Source organism: Bos javanicus, chromosome 16, assembly GCF_032452875.1.
Source record: "Bos javanicus breed banteng chromosome 16, ARS-OSU_banteng_1.0, whole genome shotgun sequence".
In the NCBI taxonomy this organism is placed as follows: domain Eukaryota; kingdom Metazoa; phylum Chordata; class Mammalia; order Artiodactyla; family Bovidae; genus Bos; species Bos javanicus.
The window spans coordinates 47,441,265-47,465,038 of record NC_083883.1 but is presented as its reverse complement, the minus strand read 5'-3'; the positions used below and the strand labels follow the sequence as shown (position 1 = coordinate 47,465,038).

The 23,774-nt window shown below is 42.0% G+C and overlaps 1 protein-coding gene across 3 annotated transcripts in view; it reads right to left on the bottom strand.

Moving 5' to 3' along the window:
* The window catches only part of DNAJC11 (DnaJ heat shock protein family (Hsp40) member C11), a 70,106-nt gene extending 47,422 nt beyond the window's left edge, over nucleotides 1-22,684 (bottom strand). Inside the window, exon 1 of one of the 3 annotated variants that reach the window (XM_061382890.1) lies at nucleotides 22,539-22,684. In XM_061382890.1, coding sequence (XP_061238874.1) covers nucleotides 22,539-22,610 — 72 coding nt within the window. In that variant the 5' untranslated portion in view covers nucleotides 22,611-22,684. The remainder of the gene's footprint in view (nucleotides 1-22,538) is intronic. The other 2 variants (XM_061382891.1, XM_061382889.1) reach the window with 2 other exon arrangements.
* Nucleotides 22,685-23,774: the final 1,090 nt, after the last annotated feature.

Below are 23,774 nucleotides of genomic sequence, written 5' to 3'. Positions count from 1 at the left end.
GCTCTGTATGAGTCCCTAAATTCATCCATATCTCTACAAATGACTTCATTTTGTTCCTTTTCACGGCTGAGTAATATTCCATTGCATATATCTATCACATCTTCTTTATCCATTCATCTGTTGATGGACATCTAGGTTGCCCAGGTGATTTGTCAAGAACATATTTTTTGGGGGAGGCAACTCCACCATTTTGACAACAGAAGCAAATTCTGGGTCACTGACAACATGCCAGAGGGTCCTGAAAAGCCAGCCCTCCAGGTGGAGGATGGGACCAGGTCCACAGTGAGGATGCTGAGGAAGGACGGGAGGTCTGGGCCCCGGAACACAGGGAAGCAGTCACAGGGGTGTGACGAATCAAGGCATCAGGGTTACAAGGGAAGACGTCAAACTGAGTTTTTCTGTAATTTCCACCGTTTTTCAATATCTTCCAATTCCAGGAGTAATGAGTGCTTCCGTTGTTGTTGAGTCACTAAGTCAAGTCCGACTCTTGGAATCCCATGGACTGTAGCTCGCCAGGCTCCTTTGCCCATGAGATTCTTCAGGCAAGAATACTGGAGTGAGCAGCCATTTCCTTCTCCAGGGGATCTTCCCAACCCAGAGACTGAACTTGTGTCTCCTACATTAGCAGGTAGATTCTTTACCACCGAGCCACCAGGGAAGCACTTAAGAACAGAGGCTTCAGGCAAATGAACTTTCTGACCCTTGGCTTTCTCACCTGCTAGAGCAGATGACAACCGTGCTCAGGGGTGGTGTGGGAATAAAATGAGACAGTGATCACAGTGCTTCTTATGGTACATGGCAACAACCTATTCTCTATAGCTCTTCTAAAATCTTTTCTTCACACTGTAGACAACAGTACCTCTCTCATACCTATTTTGAGGAGTAAATAGTATGTGTACAAGCTCTTAACAGTGCCTTGCACATGAGAGGAATTTAATCATTATAGCTGTAATTCATTAATGCCACAATTCAGCTTTGATACCCTTTTGGCAGCAGGAATAGGGAAACTGGGATAATTACAGCCCTTGTGGGAAGATGACAGGAGCATTCATTCATGAAGTGGCCCATGTCTGTGAAAATTTACTGAGCTGCATGCCCATGATGCAGACTCTTCTATGCAAATGTTCTATTTCAATAAGAACACAAGACTCCAGGGACTTCCCTGGTGGTCCAGTGGATAAGACTCTGGGCTTCTACTGCAGGGGGCTTGGGTTTGATCCCTGGTCAAGGAACTAAGATCCTGCATGCCCTGCCTGCAGTGTGGCCCAAAACAAAACAAGACTCCACGGAAGACAGGGGCCTCAATGCTCCCATCTCTGCGGTTCCCCTTTTTCCCACCGTAAGCCTCTTTCTATACTTATGTCAACTAATTATACAACACATTCCTTGCCACACTTACCAAGATGCCACTTGCACCAAGCTTCAATGTTTTAAGCAAATAAAGAACAGCTAACCAGTGGCAAATTCAATGTCTTTTCCAGATAGGTTTACTTATGTGATAATGTAAAAGGAGCTTGTTCCTTCCTGAGGAACCAAAATGAATTAGTCCCTTTCTGCAAATTTTAATTGTTCTTTCCAGCATCTCATAAAAATTACAAGTGCAGGATTAGACAGATTTGACTGACTTTAGGTTACACTGCTATTTCCTGGTTGTAAAAAGTAAACTAGAAGACAAGGGAATAAAGTACCTAGCTCGCAATACCTTCTTTAGTCATATTAATAAATGGCTTAACGTGCTATTGATTAAGTAATAGAAACAAGAAGTTTCATTTTTAATAAATATCACATTCAATAAAAGGTTAGATTGAGCCTTTTATCATAACTGAATAGCTAAGGTCACTGGTTCGATATTTCATAAATGATGAACTCTTTCACTATCATAAAAATACAGATATCAGGACTTCCCTGGTGGTCCAGTGGTTAAGACTCTGTGTTTCCAACGCAGGGGGCATGGGTTCAACCTCTAATTGGAGAACTAAGATCACACATGCCACTTGGCATGACCAAAAAATGAATAAAATAAAAATGCTGATATCATTTCAAAATATGTGATAACATTAGAAACGATACCTCAAATTATGTACTTATTCCTAAAATTGTACATAAAATTAAGTGATGTATCATGCTGTAAGTCTGAAAAGTTTCATCATCTCAATTATCTAGTTACAATTTTAATGGAAAGTAAATCTAATATAAATTCAATCTTTATATATCATAAAATTCATAGTGAAAAGATCCCTAGAGACCTGTAGAGTTTAGTGGTCTTTTAAAACTGTTGGATTAGATGCTGTACGATACAAAAACGCAATAAACCACAAAAAAGAAATTCAACACAAACATAGTAAAAAGTTAAAATGTCTCTATTTATGCAGATGTCGTCTATGTAGAAAATCATAAAGAGTCTATCAGAAAACCTACTAAGTGATTTTAGCAAGGTCGTGGGATACAGGATCAATAAACATCAATTTATTTCTATATATTAAAAACTGAGACTTGGTATCACTGACAAACATGAACTACTTAGGGATACACTTATGACCCGTACAGTGAAAGCTACAATGCACTGCGACAGAAATGACACAAGGCCGAAAATAACAGCACAATAAGCTACCTTCATGTACCAGAAGATTCAGTATCATTCAGACGTCAAATTTCCCCCTACAGATTCAATGCAATCCAATCAGAATTCCAGTACGCAATCCAATCAGAATTCCAGTAGGCTTTTTTTTTTGGGTAGAAACTGACAAGATAATTCTAAAATTTATATGGAAAAACAATATGGAGCAAGAAGAAATTTTACTTTCCAGTTATTTTACTAACCAAAATAACTTTGAGGAAGAACTGGAGGACTCACAATACTGGACTTTAACACTGCTCTGGTAATCAAGACAGCGTGCTACCAGTAAAAGAACAGACATACACAAACCAGTGGACCAGAAGTGAGTCCACAAACAGACCCCCATGTATGTGGTCAGGCGTGCAATATGAGGTAATGCAAAGTGGAAAAGACAGTTCTTCAATAAATGACGATAGAAGAAAGGAATATTCACATGTGGAAAAACGAACCTTGACCTTTACTGTGAGACACTGGACCTGCCTGGTGAAATGAAAGGATACCAGACAGTAACTCAAAGCCACATGAAGAAATTAAGATCTCAGAAAAGGAAATACACGGGCAATTATAAAAGCTAGTATTATTATAAAAATGATTTGTAACTCCGTATCTTGTCTTCTCAATGATTTCAGACATTAAAAAAAAAAGATTAATCTAAAAGGTAGTCTTATTGTAGCTCCAGCTTATAACTTCATGTTTTGTTTCTACATAATTTAAGAGACTAATGCATTCTAAAAAAAATAATCCCTAGTTTATTTTTTAGACACACAATATGTAAAAATGTAATTTTATGACATCAATAACTGAAAGAGGTAGCATAGAGTTGCAAAATAAAAGTTTTGGTACATTATTCAAGTTAAACTGGAATAAGTTCAAATTAGAGTATTACAACTTTAGGATGTTAAATGTAATCTAAGGAGTTAAATGTGACCACAAAGGAAACCGTTATAACATATACATGAAAGGATATGAGAGGTGAATTAAAATCCAGCAAACCCACTGCTGGGCATACACACTGAGGAAACCAGAAGGGAAACAGACACGTGTACCCCAATGTTCATCACAGCACTGTTTATAATAGCCAGGACATGGAAGCAACCTAGATGTCCATCAGCAGATGAATGGATAAGAAAGCTGTGGTACATACACACAATGGAGTATTACCCAGCCATTAAAAAGAATACATTTGAATCAGTTCTAATGAGATGGATGAAACTGGAGCCTATTATACAGAGTGAAGTAAGCCAGAAAGAAAAACACCAATACAGTATACTAACGCATATATATGGAATTTAGAAAGATGGTAACAATAACCCTGTGTACGAGACAGCAAAAGAGACACTGATGTATAGATCAGTCTTATGGACTCTGTGGGAGAGGGAGAGGGTGGGGAGATTTGGGAGAATGGCATTGAAACATGTATAATATCATGTATGAAACGAGTCACCAGTCCAGGTTCGATGCACGATACTGGATGCTTGGGGCTGGTGCACTGGGACGACCCAGAGGGAGGGTATGGGGAGGGAGGAGGGAGGAGGGTTCAGGATGGGGAACACAGGTATACCTGTGGTGGATTCATTTCGATATTTGGCAAAACTAATATAATATTGTAAAGTTTAAAAATAAAATAAAATTTAAAAAAAAATTTCACTACAAAAAATCAGCTTAACACAAAAGATAATAATGTGGGACATGAGAAAAAAAAAACAAAACCACCAAAACAGTGCACAGAAAACAAGTAGCAAAAATATTCCTTCTTATAAGTAATTACTTTAAACATCAATAGATTAAACTCTCTAATCAAAGACAAAGACCGGCAGAACAGATAAAAACACATGACCACCTGTATACTACCAATGAGAGACTCAACTGAGATCCAAAACAAACAGGTAGAGAGTTGAAGGATGGAAACAGACATTCCTTGCAACCACTGTAGTAACCATAAGAGAGCAAAGCTATTAATACCAGATAATACAGACATGAAATCAGAAAAGGTTACAAGACACAAAGAAAGACATCCAATAATAATAAAAGGTTCAGTGCAGCAAGAAGACAGAATAACTATAAACTTCAGTTTCAGCATCAGTCCTTCCAGTGAATATTCAGAGTTGGTTTTCTTTAGGATTGAAAGTTTGATCTCCCTGCTGTCCAAGGGAGTCTTCTCCAACACCACAGTTTGAAGGCATCAATTCTTCAGCACCCAGCCTTCTTTATGGTCAAACTTTCACATCCATACATGACTACTGGAAAAACCATAGGTTTAATATATGGACCTTCGTAGGCAAAGTGATGTTCTGCTTTTTAACACGCTGTCTAGGTTTGTCATCATTTTCCTTCCAAGGAACAAGTTTTGTTTAATTTCATGACTGCAGTTGGCGTTCACAGTGATTTTGGAGCCCGAGAAAATAAAATTTGTCATTGCTTCCACTTTTCCCCCTTCTATTTGTCATGGAATCAGACACCATGATCTTAGTTTTTTGAATGTGGAATTTCAAGTCAGCTTTTTCACTCTCCTCTTTCACCCTCATCAAGAGGCTCTTTAGTTCCTCTTCACTTTCTACCATACACACTTCTATATGTAAAATAGATAGCTAAAAAGAACCTATTGTATAGCACAGGGAACTCTATTCAATACTCTATAATGACCTATATGGGAATAGAATCTAAAAAGAAGGGTGAATATGTGCGTATGTATGACTGATCCACTTTGCCGTACAGCAGAAACGAATACAGCACTGTAAATCAACTATGGGCTTCCCTGGTGGCTTAGCGGTAAAGAATCTTCCTGCAGTGCAGGAGACTTGCAGCAGATATGGGTTCTATCCCCGGGTAAGGAGGATCCCTGGAGAAGGAATGTTAACCCACTCCAATATTCTTGCCTGGAAAATCCATTGACAGAGGAGCCTGGCAGGCTACGGTCCGTGGGGTTGCAAAGGAGTCAGACACAACTCAACAACTAAACAACAAACAACAAAATCAACTATACTCTAATAAAAATAAATTTAAACAATAAAAGGAAAAAATGAGAGAAAAAGAAAAGCTAAAATCAAAAATGGCAGAAGGAAATCATAAAGATTAGAGCAGGGATAAATGAAATAAAGAATGGATATGCAATAGAAATAAAATGAAAGTTGGTTATTCAGAAAGATTACAAAAATCAACAAACCTTTGGCTAGACTGAAGGCAAAAAAGAGAGAAGATTCCAATGACTATGAAATGAAAGTGGAGCTATTACTATTCATTCTATAGAAATAGAAAACAGTTCATAAGAGAGCACTATGAATAACTGTACACCAAAAAAAATGAAAACAGATGAAATGGACAAATTACTAGAAATACAAAACCTACCGATCAAATCATGATGAAGTAGAAAATCTGCATAGACCCATGACTAATAAAGAGATTGAAAGTGAAAGTCGCTCAGTCATATTCATGGAATTCTCCAGGCCAGAATACTGAAGTAGGTAGCCTTTCCCTTCTCCAGAGGATCTTCCCAACAAAGGGATCGAACCCAGATCCCCCACATTGCAGGCAGATTCTTTACCAGCTGAGCCACAAGGGAAGCCAAGGAGACTGAATTAACAATCAAAACCTCTTGACAAAGAAATGCCCTGGACCTGATGGATTCACTGGTGAATTCTTCCAGACATTTAAAGAACTAATAGCAATCTTCAACTATTCCAAAATACTGAAGAGGAGGGGACATTTCCAAACTCATGCTATGAGGCCACTATTACCCTGATGCCAAAGGCAAACAAAGACTCCACAAAAAAGAAAAAAACCTACAGACCAGAATCCTTTATGAACAGTGATGTAAAAATCCTCAACAGTATACCAGGAGCGTTCAGCAGCATATTAAAAGGATAAAGATTACAACCAAGCAGTATTAATTCTTAGAATGAAATGACAGTTCCATGTATGAAAACTGATCAATACAATACACCATATTCAAAGAAACCCCATACGATCATCTCAATAGATGCAGAAAAAGCGCTGACAAAACTCAATACTCTCTTGTGATAAAAACACTCAGCAAACTAGAAACAGAAGGAAACTAAAAGAAACAAAAACCATTAAGAGGCTTTTACAAACTGAGGAAGAAAACTCAAAGCTAACATCATATTCAATGGTAAAAGACTGAAAGTTTTTCCCCTAAGATCAGGAAAAAGGGAAAAACGTCTGTTCTTACCACTTCTATTCAACATAGTACTACTGCAGGTCCTAGCCAGAGCAATTAGGTAAGAAAAAGAAATAAAAAATATCCAAATTGGAAAGGAAGAAGTAAAATTATCTGTTTACAGATGATACAATCATATATAGAAAACTCTATAAAAATTCCACATACACAAAAACCTTGTTAGAACTAACAAATGAGTTCAGCAAAATTGCAAGCTACAAAGGCAACACACAAAAATTAGCTGCATTTCTACACATGAACAATAAACCATCTGAAAAGGAAATGAAGAAAACAGGTCCATCTACAATAGCATAGAAAACAAACAAACAAAACTTAAGAATTGGCCAGGGAGGTAAAAAGGCTTACAAGACATAAAGGTGACACACAGAAATGAAAAGGATACTGTATGTCAAGTGTCTTTGGAAACCTTTGGATTGGAAAACAATATTACTAAAATGTCAATAATATGCAAAGCAACTAACAAAATCAATGTAATCTCTATTAAAATAGCAACAACATTTTTTACAGAAATAGAAAAGTCCACTCTAAAATTCACACGAATCTCGAGGGATCCCAAAAGCCAAAGCATCTTTGTCTTGGAAAAAGACAAAGATGGAGGACTCATACTTCCCTATTTCAAAATTTACAACAAAGCTACAGTTACCAAAACGATACTGGCATAAAGACAGACATATAGACCAACAGAATAGAAGAGAGAGCCCAGAAGTAAATCCTCAAACAAACGATCAAATTATTTTTGACAACTGTGCCAAGACTATTCAACAGGGAAGGGGTAGGCTTGTCAACAAATGGTACCAGGATAACAGAATATCCACATGAAGAGTGAAGACCATTACCTAACACCATATAAAAAAATTAATGCAACCGATTTTTGTATGTTGACTTTGTATCCTACAATTTTGGCTAATCCACCCAAACTTGATTAAAGATTTAAACGTAAGAGCTGAAACTTTAAAACTCTTAGAAGAAAACAGACCAAAAGCTTCAAGACATTGGATTTGGTGACAATTTCTCAGATGTAACATCAAAGATTTTGGAGCCCAAAAAAATAAAGTCTGACACTGTTTCCCCATCTATTTGCCATGAAGTGATGGGACTAGATGCCATGATCTTCATTTTCTGAATGTTGAGCTTTAAGCCAACTTCTTCACTCTCCTCTTTCACTTTCATCAAGAGGCTTTTTAGTTCTTCTTCACTTTCTGCCACAAGGGTGGTGTCATCTGCATATCTGAGGTTATTGATATTTCTCCTGGCAATCTTGATTCCAGCTTGTGCTTCTTCCAGCCCAGTGTTTCTCATGATGTACTCTGCATATAAGTTAAATAAGCAGGGTGACAATATACAAACTTGATGTACTCCTTTTCCTATTTGGAACCAGTGTGTTGTTCCATGTCCAGTTCTAACTGTTGCTTCCTGACCTGCATATCACTGTAGATGGTGACTGCAACCATGAAATTAAAAGACGCTTACTCCTTGGAAGGAAAGTTATGACCAACCTAGATAGCATATTGAGGAAAAAAAAAAAAGAAAAAAATGAAATGGGTGTTTACCTACCCTAAAAAAAAAAAAAAAAGAAAAGCAGAGACATTACTTTGCCAACAAAGGTCCATCTAGTCAAGGCTATGGTTTTTCCAGTGGTCATGTATGGATGTGAGAGTTGGACTGTGAAGAAAGCTGGAGCACCGAAGAATTGATGCTTTTGAACTGTGCTGTTGGAGAAGACTCCTGAGCGTCCCTTGGACTGCAAGGAGATCCAACCAGTCCATTCTAAAGGAGATCAGTCCTGGGTGTTCTTTGGAAGGAATGATGCTAAAGCTGAAACTCCAGTACTTTGGCCACCTCATGCGAAGAGTTGACTCATTGGAAAAGACCCTGATGCTGGGAGGGATTGGGGACAGGAGGAGAAAGGGACGACAGAGGATGAGATGGCTGGATGGCTTCACCGACTCGATGGACGTGAGTTTGAGTGAACTTCAGGAGTTGGTGATGGACAGGGAGGCCTGGCGTGCTGAGATTTATGGGGTCGCAAAGAGTCAGACACGACTGAGCGACTGAACTGAACTGGACATCTGAGATACAGGCAACAAAAGAAAGGAAAGAGAGAGAAACTGGACTTCATCAAAATTAAGAACTTTTGTGAATCAAAGAATACTATCAAGAAAGTAGAAAAACAATCTGAAGAATGGGAGAAAATAGTTGCAGATGGTATATATGATGAGAGATTAATAACTAGCATATATAAAGAATTCCTAAAACTCAAAAAAAAAAATCTGATTCAAATATGACTAAGGACTTAATACATCAAAGAAGATATATTAATGGCTAAAAGCATATGAAAAGATGCTCAATATCACTAACCACTAGGGAAAAACAAGTCAAAGCCACAATGAGACATCACTCCATACCCATCAGGCTGGCTACCATTCAAAACAAAACAAAAACAGGAAAAAAATAAGTGCTGGCAAAGATGCAGAGAAACTGGAACCCATGTGCACTGCTAGGGGGAATGTAAGATGGTAGAGCTTTTATGGGAAATACATGGCAGTTCCTCAAAAACATTAAAAACAGATTTACCATACAATCCAGAAATTCCACTTCTGGGTAAATACTCAAAAGAACTGAAAGCAGGTTTTGAACAGATATTTGTACACTTATATTCAGAGCAGCATTATTCACAACAGCTAAAACATGGAAGCAGCCCAATGCCCATCAACAGATAAATCGATAAGCAAAATGTGGCATATACAGACAATGGATATTATTCAGTCTTAAAAAGGCAGGAAATCCTGACATGTGCTGCAATAAGGATGAACCCTGAGAACACTATGCTAAGTGAAATAAACTAGTCACAGAAAGAGAAATACTGTACACGTTTACTTACGTAAGGTACCTAGAAGTAGTCAAAATCATAGACATAAAGTAGAACGGTGGCAGTCAGAGGCTGGTGGAAAGGGAGGTCAGGAGTTACTGTTTAATAGGGATAGAGTTTGAGTTCTGCAAAATGAAGAGTGTATGAGATGTAAATGGTGGCAGGTGCATAACAATATGTAAACATTTAACATTGCAGAACTGTATACTTAAAAATGACTAAGAAAAAAATTGCACAGAATTTTATGTGTATCTTACAAGTTAAAAAGCTGGAAACAATCCAATCCTTTGCAACCTGGTTTGGAAACTTTCAGGACCCTCTTTAACCTATGATTCCCTTTAGTACGGGGGTCTTTTACTCCTCAATCCACTGTTAGTTATCTGATTGGCCCTTTTTACCTGTATTCTCACATCTTTTGAGAAAATTTTCTCATATTAATTGTTTAATAATGTCTTCTCCTTCATTTTACTTTATTTAACGCCTAAAAAACTTGATCTTCCAATTTTTAAAATTTACTTTTGTGGGTATTTCCTCATCTTTAACTTCCAGTTATTTGTTATCTTCTTTTTAAGTTCCAAGAACTCCTTCTTTTTTTATGTAGTATTTCTTTTCGATGAATCACCTTGCTGTTATTTCTTACATGCAGGATCTTATCTATCTGAAGGCAATCTAGTTCCCAAACTCCTTGCATTGTCTGCTTCTTCTAGTTTCTCCTTGCTGTCAGCATGATCTCTCAGAATTCCTCTGGAGGCTTCCCTCAAACACCTGATGTTCTTTGACAGCTGATTTACACTTCATAGTAAGACACTAATAGGCTATTTGGAAGCTCTGTATGTGTGAACAGGCCTTGTCATCTGATGAGGTTCTTTCTGAAATGGCTGGAAGGGAACCTAGAAGTTTCATTTGGCAGTCTTTTCTCTTTATAGGCTAGTTCCTTCAGGGAAGAGCCCAGGAATAAGGGGAAAAAAGCTAGAAGCCTCACCACGCAGGGTGCAAACACTTATGTTTCCCTGCTTTTGTTAGGGAGCCACTCTCACCCTCTACGCTCTATGTCTAAGCTCCAGAGTCTTTCTGGCTCAGTTTCTCCAGGGAATAATCCTCCTGTCTTCTGGCAGGGTGGGCTAACAGATTTTCATCTGTCAGAGCTGAATACTATCATTAAAAAGGAAAAAAAAAAACAAAAAACTTTGCCAATCTGGTAGAGAAAAAGCAAAACAACAAACAAACAAAAAACAGCCTTGTTTCAACCTGCATTTGTTAATTTACAAGTGAGGGTGAACATTTTTCCAATCCTTTATTTGCATTTCAGATTTCTTCTACTTGTTTCCTTTGTATTGTTTCCCTATTGGGGTATTCATTTTTTCCCCCCCTTTTAAAGCCAAGAGTTCCTTATATATGTTGGAAATGTGATTCTGTACCAAATATAGACTCCTTTTAAGTCTTTAAAAAAGGTTTTAGAGATGTTTCTCATTTTTGTAAAATCAAACCTATCCATGCTCTTTTCTGATTTCTGCTATGGTATCGTGCTTAGAAAAGTCTCCTGATAACAATTTCATTGTATTTGCTTCCCTTAGATAATTAAGGCACAGAAGACACTGCTCCATTTTCACTTTAATTTCTAGTGACAGACACCATCTCTGCATTCAAAGTGACAGTACAGAGTCAGAGAGTATACGGTCACTCTGCTTTTATTTCCTATCTTCAATTAGCAAAGTCAGCTACAGCATGTGGGAACATTGGTATGGCTATCCATTGGACAGGCTACATCAATGGTTCTTAAGTGTGGTGTGGGGCCCCTAGGAGTTCCTGAGACCCTTTCAGGGGGTCCACAGGTCAAAACTATTTTCATAATAATACTTAGGTGTTATCTGCCTTTTCCTCATCCTTTCATAAGCATTGTTATGCAGTCGCCAAGTCGTATCTCCATGAACTGCAGCGCACCAGGCTCCCCTGTCCCTCACCATCTCCCGGAGTTTGCTCAAGTTCATGTCCATTGAATCAGTGATGCCATCCAACCGTCTCATCCTCTGTTGCCCCCTTCTCCTTCTCTCTCAATAAGCACACAGTGAGATTTTCCTGAGGTAACATGAGGTGTGATGATACCACTGCTCTGATGGTTAGTGAAGTGTGTACTTGTACACTTTCTTGCTTTCTAGAAGCTTGTAAGGTGGTAGCTTTATGCTATAAACACAAGTTTTCAGAGATCACCTCAATTGATTCTCAGTGTACTATCTTTCGTTCTGCCTGCAAACTCATTATTGTCCAATACATAGTTATTTTGAAATCCATAAGTTTTTCTCATGCTTATACTGAAATATAAGAAGTACATTTTGTGTCTTATTGTTAAATATTGATAGCTATAACCCACATAAACAAAAGCTCTTTGGGGCCCTCAATAATTTAAGAATGTAAACAGGCCCTGACATTAAAAAGTTTGAGAACTGCTGGGTTGGTGATACTGCGGTGACAAACAACCCCCAGATTCCAAGAATTTTTTTCTCCCTCACACTACATGTCCATCTTGGGCCAGCTAGTTCTCTGCTTGGCAATGTCCTCAGGTCCCAGGTGGACAAAACAGACCCTTTGGAACCACCGCCAATCATGGAGGCAGAGGGAAGAGCATAAGACTCCGGCTCACCTGCCCTTTAAGTGCCCCAGCCTGAGCAGCACACACATCCCTTCCACTCATGCCATTGGCTAGAGCTGGTCATGTGACCGCACTTAACCACCAGGGGACTAGGAAGTGCAGCCCCTCCCTAGTTAAGAGCCAATAATGTTTGGTGTACAGCACATCTAACTAGTACAATGATATTTCATTTTTTTGAAGACCCGTTAGAGTATACAAGCAACAACTTAAGCGATACCTCAGACCTTCACTTTAAGAAAAGTAAAGCTGGACTTCCCTGGGTCCAGTGGTTAAGAATATACCTGCTAATGCAGGGGACACAGGTTCAATCCCTGGTCCAGGAAGGTTCCACATGCCTCAGAGTAACTAAGCCTGTGAGCCACAACTACTGAGCCTGTGCATTCTAGAGCCCATGCTCAACAAGAGAAACCACTGCAATGAGAAGCCTGTACACCACAACTAGAGAGTAACCTCCCGCTTGTAACAACTAGAGAAAGCCTGCACAGCAACGAAGATCCATAAATAAATAAGTACAAATTTAAAAAAGTAAAGCTACCAGGCTTTTTATTGCCGAAGCCTATAAATTTCAAGCTCAAACTTCCAGGCTATATCTATATTACTGTATCTCAGCAACAAAACCTCCACAAACTATGTTCTTTTGAATTGTGGGAAGTCTGCCTAATTACTGCAATTGGAGATTCATGACTGCCCATATGCTCCACGACAATCTGATCGAAATAAACTGCATCAGCTAATAAAAGGCTGTAATTTTTTATGATACTTGGTGCTCACAGAATTTAAAGGAAAAGGCAGATTTCAGAGCTAATTAACAGCAAGACAGCATGGGTACTTTGTGCTGAGCGAGAGCCGCTTCACGAAGAGAAAGGGCGCTAGAGTATGTGGTGTCGTTGAGCAGATTCTGATCACACTGAGAGACTAGCTTGTGTGAAGGTTCCCACACAGTCTGCAGCTTCAGAAGACCAGAAAACTGCCCTCCGTATGGCCCTACCCTCTTCTGATGCCACTTTCCCTGCTCAGCACAGTCTTCTACTCTTTTTACTTATGGGGACATCTTTGGAGGCTCTGGAAATAAGTTCCTGCACATGGGGGTTCATCCACAAATAAAAGACCCTGACAATGTATATGGGACTTCCCAGGTGGCTCAATGGTAAAGAACCCACCTGTCAATGCAGGAGACACAGGAGACGTGGGTTTGATCCCTGGGTCGGGAAGATCCCCTGGAGGAGAGCATGGCAGCCCACTCCGGAAGAACCCTATGGACAGAGGAGCCTTGAGGGTAAAGTTGAACACAACTGACTGACAGAATGCTACTAAGTAGGTGGACTCACCCTCAAGTGTGATACAGACTGTCCTAGCATTTCAAATAGAACAGGATTTCAAGAGAAACTAACCAATGCCTATGGTAAAAATTCAGCTCTATTTAACTGACAAAAGGAAAAAGAACTGTTAAAAAATAAATCTAATCCATCTGAAGCTTTCTACAAATACCATTACTGGTGCTAGTACAAAAGATGATAAATATGTAACCTTTTCTCATCGCAATAAAGAAACGTAAGAGAAAGATGATCAATATCTGCCGGATGAAAAAGGACAAGCCCTGCGGGGAAAGGCGTTCCTTCCTCTTCTCTCACGGCATCCAGTCTTGAACTGAGTCTCCACAGGTCTTGGCTTAAACCGGGGCCCCAGCTATGAATTTGCACTCATCCTCTGCTCCCTGACTTTAAGCAATTTTCCTAAGGGAAAGTTGAGATTTACCAAGCTGAAAATTATCAAAGTGCTTCCAATACATTCCTCTAGGATGACCTGCCACCAAAACTGCAACATGTTCCTCAATACAGGTGTCCCACAAAGTAAAATGCACCTGGACAAGGTGAGTATGGCATTAGCAAATATTTCGTCATTTCAAACCACCACGTTAACTGAATGTCAACTCTGCTCTAAGTACCACAAGAGATACAGAAGAAGTACATCATCCCTGCCCTCAAAGAGATTATAAACTAAGTGCATGTGTCCATTCCCTAAAACTCCCCACACATGGATTTAACTAAACAATAACGAAGACACGGGACTTCCCTGATTGTGTCCAGTGGTTAAGACTTCGCCTTCCAACACAGGGGGTGCACATTTGACCTCCAGTCAGGGAGCTAAGATCCCACATGCTTCACCCCAAAACACATTAAAACAGAAACGATATTGTAACAAATTCAATAAAGACTTTAAAAATGGTCCACATTAAAAAAAAAAAAGACCTAAGTTCAGCGCTGTCAGAATGGAAAGAAAACTTCATGGAGCCAGTAGTGTTGAAATAATGCAAAAGGCAGACTGAATTTGTTTCAGTATCGACAACAGGCTGGGGCATTTCAGGGGAAAAGAGTGCCCCGAGGAAACAGGTGAGACAGAACACTGACAAACTGGCCTTATTAAAGGCAAAGAAGAAGGCAGGAAGTAGGCAAGAAATTAACGCGGATATCCACCCGCCTGCTCATTCACTTGGCAAACATCTGACAGGTATGTGTCATGTGCCCACAGTGCTAGGAACCCAGTGGCGAGCCAGGCAACCACGGTGCCTGACCCCACATGGAGCCTGCTTTGCAGTGGAAGAAAACAGAACGTCAGCACAAAGTGGGCAGAAAATATAGAAAACATCTAATTTGTAAGGGGCTTTAAAAACAGAGCCAAGAATTTGACCTTTATCCAATAAAAAATAGGACGTGACAAAAGACTTCTGGCTACAGAAACGTGATCAGTACTGTGTTAATATTAACTGGTACAGCTTGACTGAAACTGACAAAAGGTGAAAACACAGAGACCTGAAGAAAATAGAAATGAGGGGGTCAAAGTCAGCTGGAGTGGAGAGGATTCATGGACTGAGTACCTGTGGGGAACCTGAGAAGGGACTCAATACTACTTGGAGAAGAAAAATCAAAGAGCATCTGAGGCTTTTCACTGGGATGCACAGGTGAGCATGAAACTGGGAGGCAGCCAGGCACAGGAGGCAAGTGATCCGAGCATGTAATCGTAACGGCCAGAAGGCAGAGATGCAGGGTCAGAGCAAAGCTAACAAAGTGCTATCACCAGTATTTCCTCCATTTGAATACTCATTAAATGCCTGGAGACTGGCGTTAGAACCCCCGTATTTCAGAGAAAAACAGTGAATATCTAAAAGGTTAACTAAGTGGCTTGTCTGAGATGGAGAAATTTACCTGATTATGTATCCCTGACCCAAAAGCTGGCTAGAAATTGGAACTCGTGCAGCCTGGCTCAAACCAAACTTTGGTTGGCAGACATTTACAAGGAGGAGAGGCAAACTACAGCAAGGGGACATTTATACTAACCTGTCAAAGGACTCATCCGAATTCTGTGAAGAACTCCTACAAATCAGTGAGAGCACTCCTTATTAACTTTTATGCTCATGATACTAATAAAAATATACTGGCATTTACTTTACATAATAATGTGCCCATTACTATGCTAAGCACTTACATGCATTCTCGATTAATTCTCCCAACAGCACTACAACAGTAAAATTATCCTCTGGATTTTATGGATGAAGAAACAGGTTCAGAGAGGTTAAGGAACTTAGCCCAGGTGGCTAGAAAGTCAAACTTGGACTAGACTTCAAAGGCTTTGCTCTTTAAGTCACTGACCTCTTCTCAAACTCCATCTTCACCTTTGGCCTTTTCAAATAATCATCAACACACTCACAGGTGCCTCACATGCCAGGTACAAGGTGAGCGATCCTAGCTGTCCCTCCCTAACGCCCACCTTTGCTGCGTATGGAGGTCAGACGCACACATTCTATTTCTCATGATTTTGGAAGTCAGCTTCCTACCACCACTTTATTTAGGACCTTTCATTTTGAGAAGGTGGGCTCTAGAGAGAAAAAATCAAATCATGAATGCATCAGAAAGGCTAAACAGGAGGTTGAGCAAACAATTCCAAGATTCTACAATTAGGAATAACCTTAGAAAACTTACATAGGTTCTCCTTAACACAGAAGGAAAAAACTTACAATTTACCCTCAAGACGGCATTGTAACTTCAAAAACAGGACTAGGGAATTGGTAAGAACAGGAACTCTAAATACTGGGGGAAAAAAAAAGGCAGGGCCTTTTTTCACCTTTAAGGTTTGTGGGGCTGACGGGGCTCCCATCCTTCAGGACAAATCCCTTCCTGACAACAACACGTGAGAACCGGGCCAAAGGAGCAGAAATTCTGATTCTTGATTAAAGGTCATTCCAAGGGCTCAGGAGAGACTTTCCTACCACTGTACAACTCTGTCTTCATTTCTCTTCCTGGTTATGTCCGTATGTTTATTTGGTGCCTTTGAGATATAAGAGTGAATAAAAAGGCCAGCATCTGAGGGCCATGAGCTCAAGTTCCTTCTTGGGTCAAAACTCACGCTTCAGATCCTCTCTTGCATCAAGGGTTCGGCTTCTTTCCCCTACACACCTGACCTTATACTGTCTGTGGTCCGTGCCCATCTGCTACATCCCGCCCACTCGATGCCCACATGATTCTTGTGGTTTGATGTCTGTTGGCATTTTACTACTGAGGAATGTTCTGGCCGCAGCAAACCCGGGTGGGAACACAGTGCACTCACTGCAGGCAGAAGTGGTTCCAAAAGCCCAAGAGCCAAGCAGCCCGCAGCCGTCAGACCACAAGAGCTTCCACAAAGGAGCGTGACCCATACAATGCAGGGGCCACGGAAGCAGTAACATTCCCAGTGGTCTTCTTTTTTTCTTTTGGATGGTGCCCCCCTTTAAACATTTCTTCTATTTTGTCTTCTCATCTCTGTTAGCTGTCTTAAATCCTCTCTTTGAACATGGTAGGGTGTAAATAAAATACACGAGTGAAATTAAAATGAAAGTTTAATGAAAGTAAACTCTTAAAATTCTGTAGCCAAGCAAAACATGTGGCTTGTGTGTCCCATGGTTTCCTCTCCATTGTTTTACTGAACTCACAGCAAATAGAAAAGCTTACAACTGAATTCCCTTTAAGAAAAAAACAAAGAAAAAAGAGAGGTAGTTTGGTCAATAATGTAGAACTAGAGCATTAAAATTTCAAGACCCAATTGTTTGAAATGCCCAAAGCAGAAAGGTAGTAACTAGCTTAAGGTTCATTAAAGAAAACAATTTCAAAATTCAGCCTTGCAGTGTTTGCTAATCACAGTATGAGGTGACACTGGAACTTGAGGGGTACCCTAATGGCCCCCTCCTCACCTCAGGAAGACCCCCAAAAGCTCCACCGGTCACCGTCCTGACCGCCAGTGCTGTCATGCTGTCGCTGGAGCAGAACCTCTGCCAGGCCCTGCCCTCTCTGCCTGGTCCCTTCAAAGATGACCGCTCACAACAACTTGATCTGTGGGTCCCACTCTGCTTCCAACCCAGACGCCGTCTCTTTAAATCACCCCATGGCTCTGCACCCCACTCCCAAGCTTAGCCCAGCTGCTGGGGACCACTCCTCCCGCCACCCAAGTCAAATGCATGACCTTGCGGGAAGAGTTCAGATAACTGTCTTCTGAAGAAAATAAACTTAGTAATTTGAACAGAAAGAAGAAAGCTTTGGGAATTTAGAACCTAATACTTAGCATAAAATCTTAAATTATGCTTAGCACTATTTTTTTTTTATTACTACAACAGTAAACTGAGCCTGGATGGGACAGACCAAAGTCTTCTATGTACATGGATGTCTTTTTCAAACAAGCAAAACCTCCTGTTTATCAAAATCCAAGAAGTAGTAACAATAAACATCATTAATCAAATACCTACTTATGCATCAGGTACTTTATACATAGCCTCATGCTCCAATATACAACACCCTGGCTCAGAGCGAGTACTTCATATTAATACATTTTTATCTGTTACCTACATTTCAAGAAAAGCTCCCCAAAAAACAGAGAGCAAAAAGGTTCAACGACTAGCTACCTAGAGGCACACACCTTCCGGGGGTAAAACTAGGATTTGAACACAGGATGGTCTGGCTGCATATCAGTAAAGGAGACTCTGAGGTTGAATGACGTGTTCAAGGTCACCCTTGGGGGCCTGAGTGGCCTGAAAGCCCTGCTCTTAAGGACTATGCTCCTCTTCACTGACAGGCAGCCTTAGGAATGTGACCATTGGGCTAAGTCAGGTTTCTGGACAACCAAGGCTCACACTACTTGCTCAGCACAAGCGGGTTCACTGTTGTGACTATCAGACTTTGAACCTAAGGCAGCAAATGGAAAACTCATTAAAGGAAACCTTCGTAGACTCACCTTCACATCCCTCATTAAGACTAATCACCTGCCCATCAGGTTAGATAAGTACCTCAGGGCTTTAGGTACCTACGTGTGCCCTGGCTTACCACCCTTTTACATTCAATTTCTGTGGATGGCCCTGCCACCTTGGTTGGGGGTTGGGTGACTGTCCCCCAAGGTCAATCTTGGCTGTGACGGGTAGACCTTCCTCATTTGCTCTAGCCTTTTCATCTGCAGTCCAAACTCAGATTTTTCAGCCCCAACTCTGTGACTGTAACCTGCAGCCAGAGTAAGCCAGACAACCAAAAACTGTGGAGAGGATGAGATGCCCTACACCAGGGAAGGAATGAAAATGCAGGGACTTTGGGAAAACTTTCCATTTAGGTGATGATTTTGCACTTCCAGTTTCATGGCTACTTTGGAAGGAAGGATGAAGATTCCAGAACACTGACCTCCATATGTGGGCTACAAGAAAAGACATTTCTACTTGAGTTTGTTTTTTAATGACTTTTTTTTTTTTCCTTAACAAAAGTATCTACAACTTGAAAAGGAGATTGGCTCCTTTAAGGCTAAAATTGATTGGGACCAGAGATCTTACAACAGGTTATAAATGTTGCTGACTGACATACATAAAAATGAAACTCTTTCAACTACAACACTAGTTAAAGTAGGAGTTAAACTCAATTATTTAGGAATAAATTAGGTTTAAAATGTGTCAATCATAATGTCGATAAAAAGTATGTACATCAAGAAAATTTCACTAATTCTTCAGGAATCCTTTCTCCAAATAAATTTTGGAAAATCATCTCAGAAATCTCAGATCAGAGTTTGGGCCTCTGATGGTGCATCTGGCTACGTAAACCAGAGATGCCAATCCAGTTTCAATATGTCTAGTTAATGATAAATTATTCCCTCCCCTCAACGTGTGGAAGGCAAACTGCTCCACTCTGCAGACAGACAATGTAGGAACACTAGAGAAAGGGAATTAGTAAAGATCATCCAAGTTTTATCTAGCTGCCTGCTTCACTCTCTGGGATACAATTTAAAGGGGATATTTTAAAGTTTAAAACATGGCAAGGGAGATTCTTAAGCAGATTTCAAACATTTCTGTATTACTCCATTTGTTATCATCATGTATCATGCTTATAAATTTAAAACTTTATTAATTAGAGTTCCCTGGTTTGGGTTCAGCTTGCTTCCATCTGAGATTCTTGGCAGAAAGTCACGAACCTCCTGAACATGAGACTTCTGAAAGCGCTCTGGGGTGCTGGTGGGAAGAGGACCTTGCCTCCTAGTTACACTTCAATGCCATCAAGCTGTAGACCTGACATATCAACGGGGTTATTACCTTCTTTTGACCACACGTGTAAGATAAAGATTACTTCTATTTTCTTCTCTAATCTTCAGCTAAATCATGGTCTTTCAACTTCAGGTTGATTTCTAATTTCACCAAAAACTCTTAGTTAAAATCAAGTCCAGAGATCACTTTCCGAGCTTCTTTTCTAATGGAACCCTGGAAAATCACACCACAGAGGATGGTGTTCTATACTGAGTTTGTTAGCAGCAGCAACACAAAATGATTTAAGCCAGAGGACTTGTTTCACAGGACTTTCACCTACAGCCAGAAATGTGGGAGGTGACTTCACTGTTTCGGAGAAGTGAAATTTCTAAAGAAATACTTCTTTGACTTTCACCCATCAGTCTAATAACAATGACAAGTCCCAACACTCTGGCAATTTCAAGGTATACCTCTGACAAATATTTACCTAGGACTTCAGCCAAGCTTACTACTCTAGACCTTTTTGATAATTTGCAGCCACTTAAGATTCCAGGCAATGGCACCCTACTCCAGTACTCTTGTCTGGCAAATCCCATGGACAGAGGAGCCTGGTAGGCTGCAGTCTATGGGGTCGCTAGGAGTCGGACACGACTGAACAACTTCCCTTTCACTTTTCACTTTCATGCATTGGAGAAGGAAATGGCAACCCACTCCAGTGTTCTTGCCTGGAGAATCCCAGGGACGGGGGAGCCTGGTGGGCTGCCGTCTATGGGGTCGCACAGAGTAGGACACGACTGAAGCAACTTAGCAGCAGCAGCAGCAGCAAGATTCTAGGGGCTTTCTAGGTGGCACTAGCGGTAAAGAACCCAACTGCCAAAGCAGATGTAGGAGAAGTGGGTTTGATCTCTGGGTGGGGAAGATCCCCTGGAGGAGGGTATGGCAACCTACTCCAGTATTCTTGCCTGGAGAATCCCATGGATAGAGGAGTCTGGTGGGCTATGGCCCACAGGGTTGCAAAGAGTCGGACACGACTGAAGTGACTTGCATGCAAGATTCAGTGAACAGGTATTAGTATCTTTCCCCAGGCAAACTATAAATGAGTGGTAAGAAAGGCTGATTTCAGAAAAGCTGGTTTCATTTACCACTTTACTTCTAAGAACTGGAGAAAAAGAATAACGAGCCAGACAGCTCCATTCAAAGGGAAAGAAACAGAGGCCAAAGAAGCCTCACCAATGACTCGTTCCAAGAATCTCTAGGTGACCCTATTGCAACCTAACAAGATCTGAAATTCACTAAAATATTACACTGGATGTTTCCACGGTAAACAGTGACTAACACATTTAAGGAATTCCCACGTGGAGTGCCCAAAGAGTCCAGCAGCTCTGGAGTCTGAGGAGTGGTAAGCCAGGCAGTACAGCACAGAGGTCAAGAACTGCGGCTTCAGAGTCAGACTGCCCAGGGGTGAATCTAGGCTCTTGCAATTCCTAGTGGTGTGGCTTTGGGCAAGTTACTTAATCTCTCTATGGTTCAGTTTCCTCAGATATCAATCAAGAACTCTCTGAATGCCTACCTTAAAGGCTAATACGGTAATTAACTGCAATAACATAAAACAAAGTGTCCATTCAGCACAGTGGCCCTGCACAAAGTGAGCACTCACAGAACATTAGCTATTATTAACATCACGCAGACCTGAGCCCACTGACATAACAGCCTGATCAGTTTTGCCAAGGACAGCCAAATGAGGCTACTTCTGATCAATGGAAAATCTGAGCCAGAATCAGAGATCCTATGGCCGGGCTGGGAAGACCCTACCTAGCAGTTTAGAGAGAAAGAGTTCACTTCATGAACATGACCTGACCTTGGAAGCCTCTCTGCCCTTCACGCTGACCTCAAATGTACTTGTCAACAAGAAAGGAAATTTAATTGGAACCCCACTATGTCCAGGACACCATGTGAGGCTCTCTAGTGTTATCTTTCAATCTGTGAGGAAACGAGGGATAAGCACTTGGCGTCTGGAAACGCGGGTGCAAGTGGTGGCGTCAACTCTTCTTCGCTTATTCCTGAGTTTATTCCTAACCTGGGCCTCCGAATGGAGGCTATTTGTCCAAGAGACTCTTTCTTCCATTTCTGGAAGCCGCTCAGGAAGAAGGAGGACACAAGACACGTGCCTCTGAGCTTGGACTCACTTCAGAGGCGGGATGTCCCCGTGGAAGACTTGGGGACCGGACAGACCCCTGGGGAGGTTCCCTGGTGGCTTTGACCTTGGCGCCTGGGACTCCGTTTCCCATCCTGCCGGCTGCGGTACGATGACACAGCCCCTCGGCCTAGGCGGGTGTGTGAGCCGAGTGTGGCAACTGGTCCTGGAGGACTTGGATTCCCCATTCCACCTTCACCTCGGGACCCTGTTTCCCCCTGGGGGCGCGGGGCCCTCTGGCTTTGCCGGGACACAGTGCACACGGCAAACCGGCCGCGGAGAGCTGGGGGAGAGGCCAGATAAGATACCCCCGGCGCAAGGGTCAGGGCGGTGGGGACAGTCTGGCCGGCCAGCGATCGCGCACGTCAGCCGGGGTCACGCGGCCTCCCCGCCAGGGTCCGGCCGCCCGAGGAGGGAACGGGGCGGTCGCTGCCAGCCCGGCCCCGCCTGAACGACCTGGCCCGGCCTCGGTCCGGACGGCGGCCCGCCGCAGGCCTCACCTCCCTGCGCACGTTCAGCAACGAGTAATAGTCTTCATTGTCCAGCTCCTCCTCGCTCAAGGCCGTCGCCATCTTCGCAACCTTTCACCCCGCCAAACCTGCAAGGCCGTGCTCAAGAGGGACTGACGGTCCGCGGCTCAGATAGCGCGGGCCGGCGAGGCTGCCCCACAGCGGCCCCTGGCGGCCTGGAGTCGCGCCGCCTCCGCGCAGCCCGGAAGGAGCGCGCCTGCGCCCTGCTCCCCGGCGCGGCCGAGGGCGGGCCCAGTCCCTCCACGTGTTGCCCGGGGACCTAAAGCCGAGCCCGGGGACCCTGGGGCTGTGCCTTGGCTAGAGACAGCGAGTTTGCGGTCACTTCCGGGGGTCGTCACGTCTGGACGCCGGGGAGACACACCTTTGCGACACCCTCTGTCTCCCCCGCCGGCGTCCAGTGCGGGGCACATCCGAATCCCAAATATAGCCTCAACTGGGCTACGTGGCCATCTCCCCACCTCCACCCTTACCCCGGTACCCCTCCGACGGGAGGCTACTGGAGGCCCCACATACTGATTTGTCTTTGCACAGGAAGCTTCCAGAATGGCATGTGTTCCTCCAGTGGTCTTTCACTTTCATCTTGACAACCCTGCCCAGGGGACAGGCCCCCCTCATTTTCATTTATTATTGTCGTATATTCGGAGCATCTGGCAGTTTTTCTGCTGCTTAAACGACGAGGCTATAGCCATTGTGAAAGTGAAAGTCGCTCAGTCATGTCTGACTCTTTGCCACCCCAGGGACTATATAGTCCATCGAGTTCTCCAGGCCAGAATACTGGAGTGGGTAACCTTTCCCTTCTCCAGGATATCTTCCCAACCCAGGGATCGAACCCAGGTGCCCCGCATAGCCATTGGGTTTCCACTCTAATTGTTTCTGGCAGGCGTGTATATCTACTGACCCCACCCTGGAGCTGTTCTCTTGTAAATTTCTACCTTATGATTTAGCATTGGAGTCGAATTGATTTCAACCTTGTGCCTGTGACGTGGTGCGTTGTTGAAGATGTCTCTGCAATCATTTAAATAATTTAAATGTCTTTTAAATGATCCAATTATCAAGATAAAGTGGACAAGAGAGTGCCCCTGGTCTTGTCACCTGTTTGGTTCATGCCGACTTGTACCAATTCTTCGCTAATTCTCAGTAATGTTTGCTCTGTAACTAACCACTGACTTAGAATCATCCTTGCTGCCCTTCCTAAGCCAGTCTCCT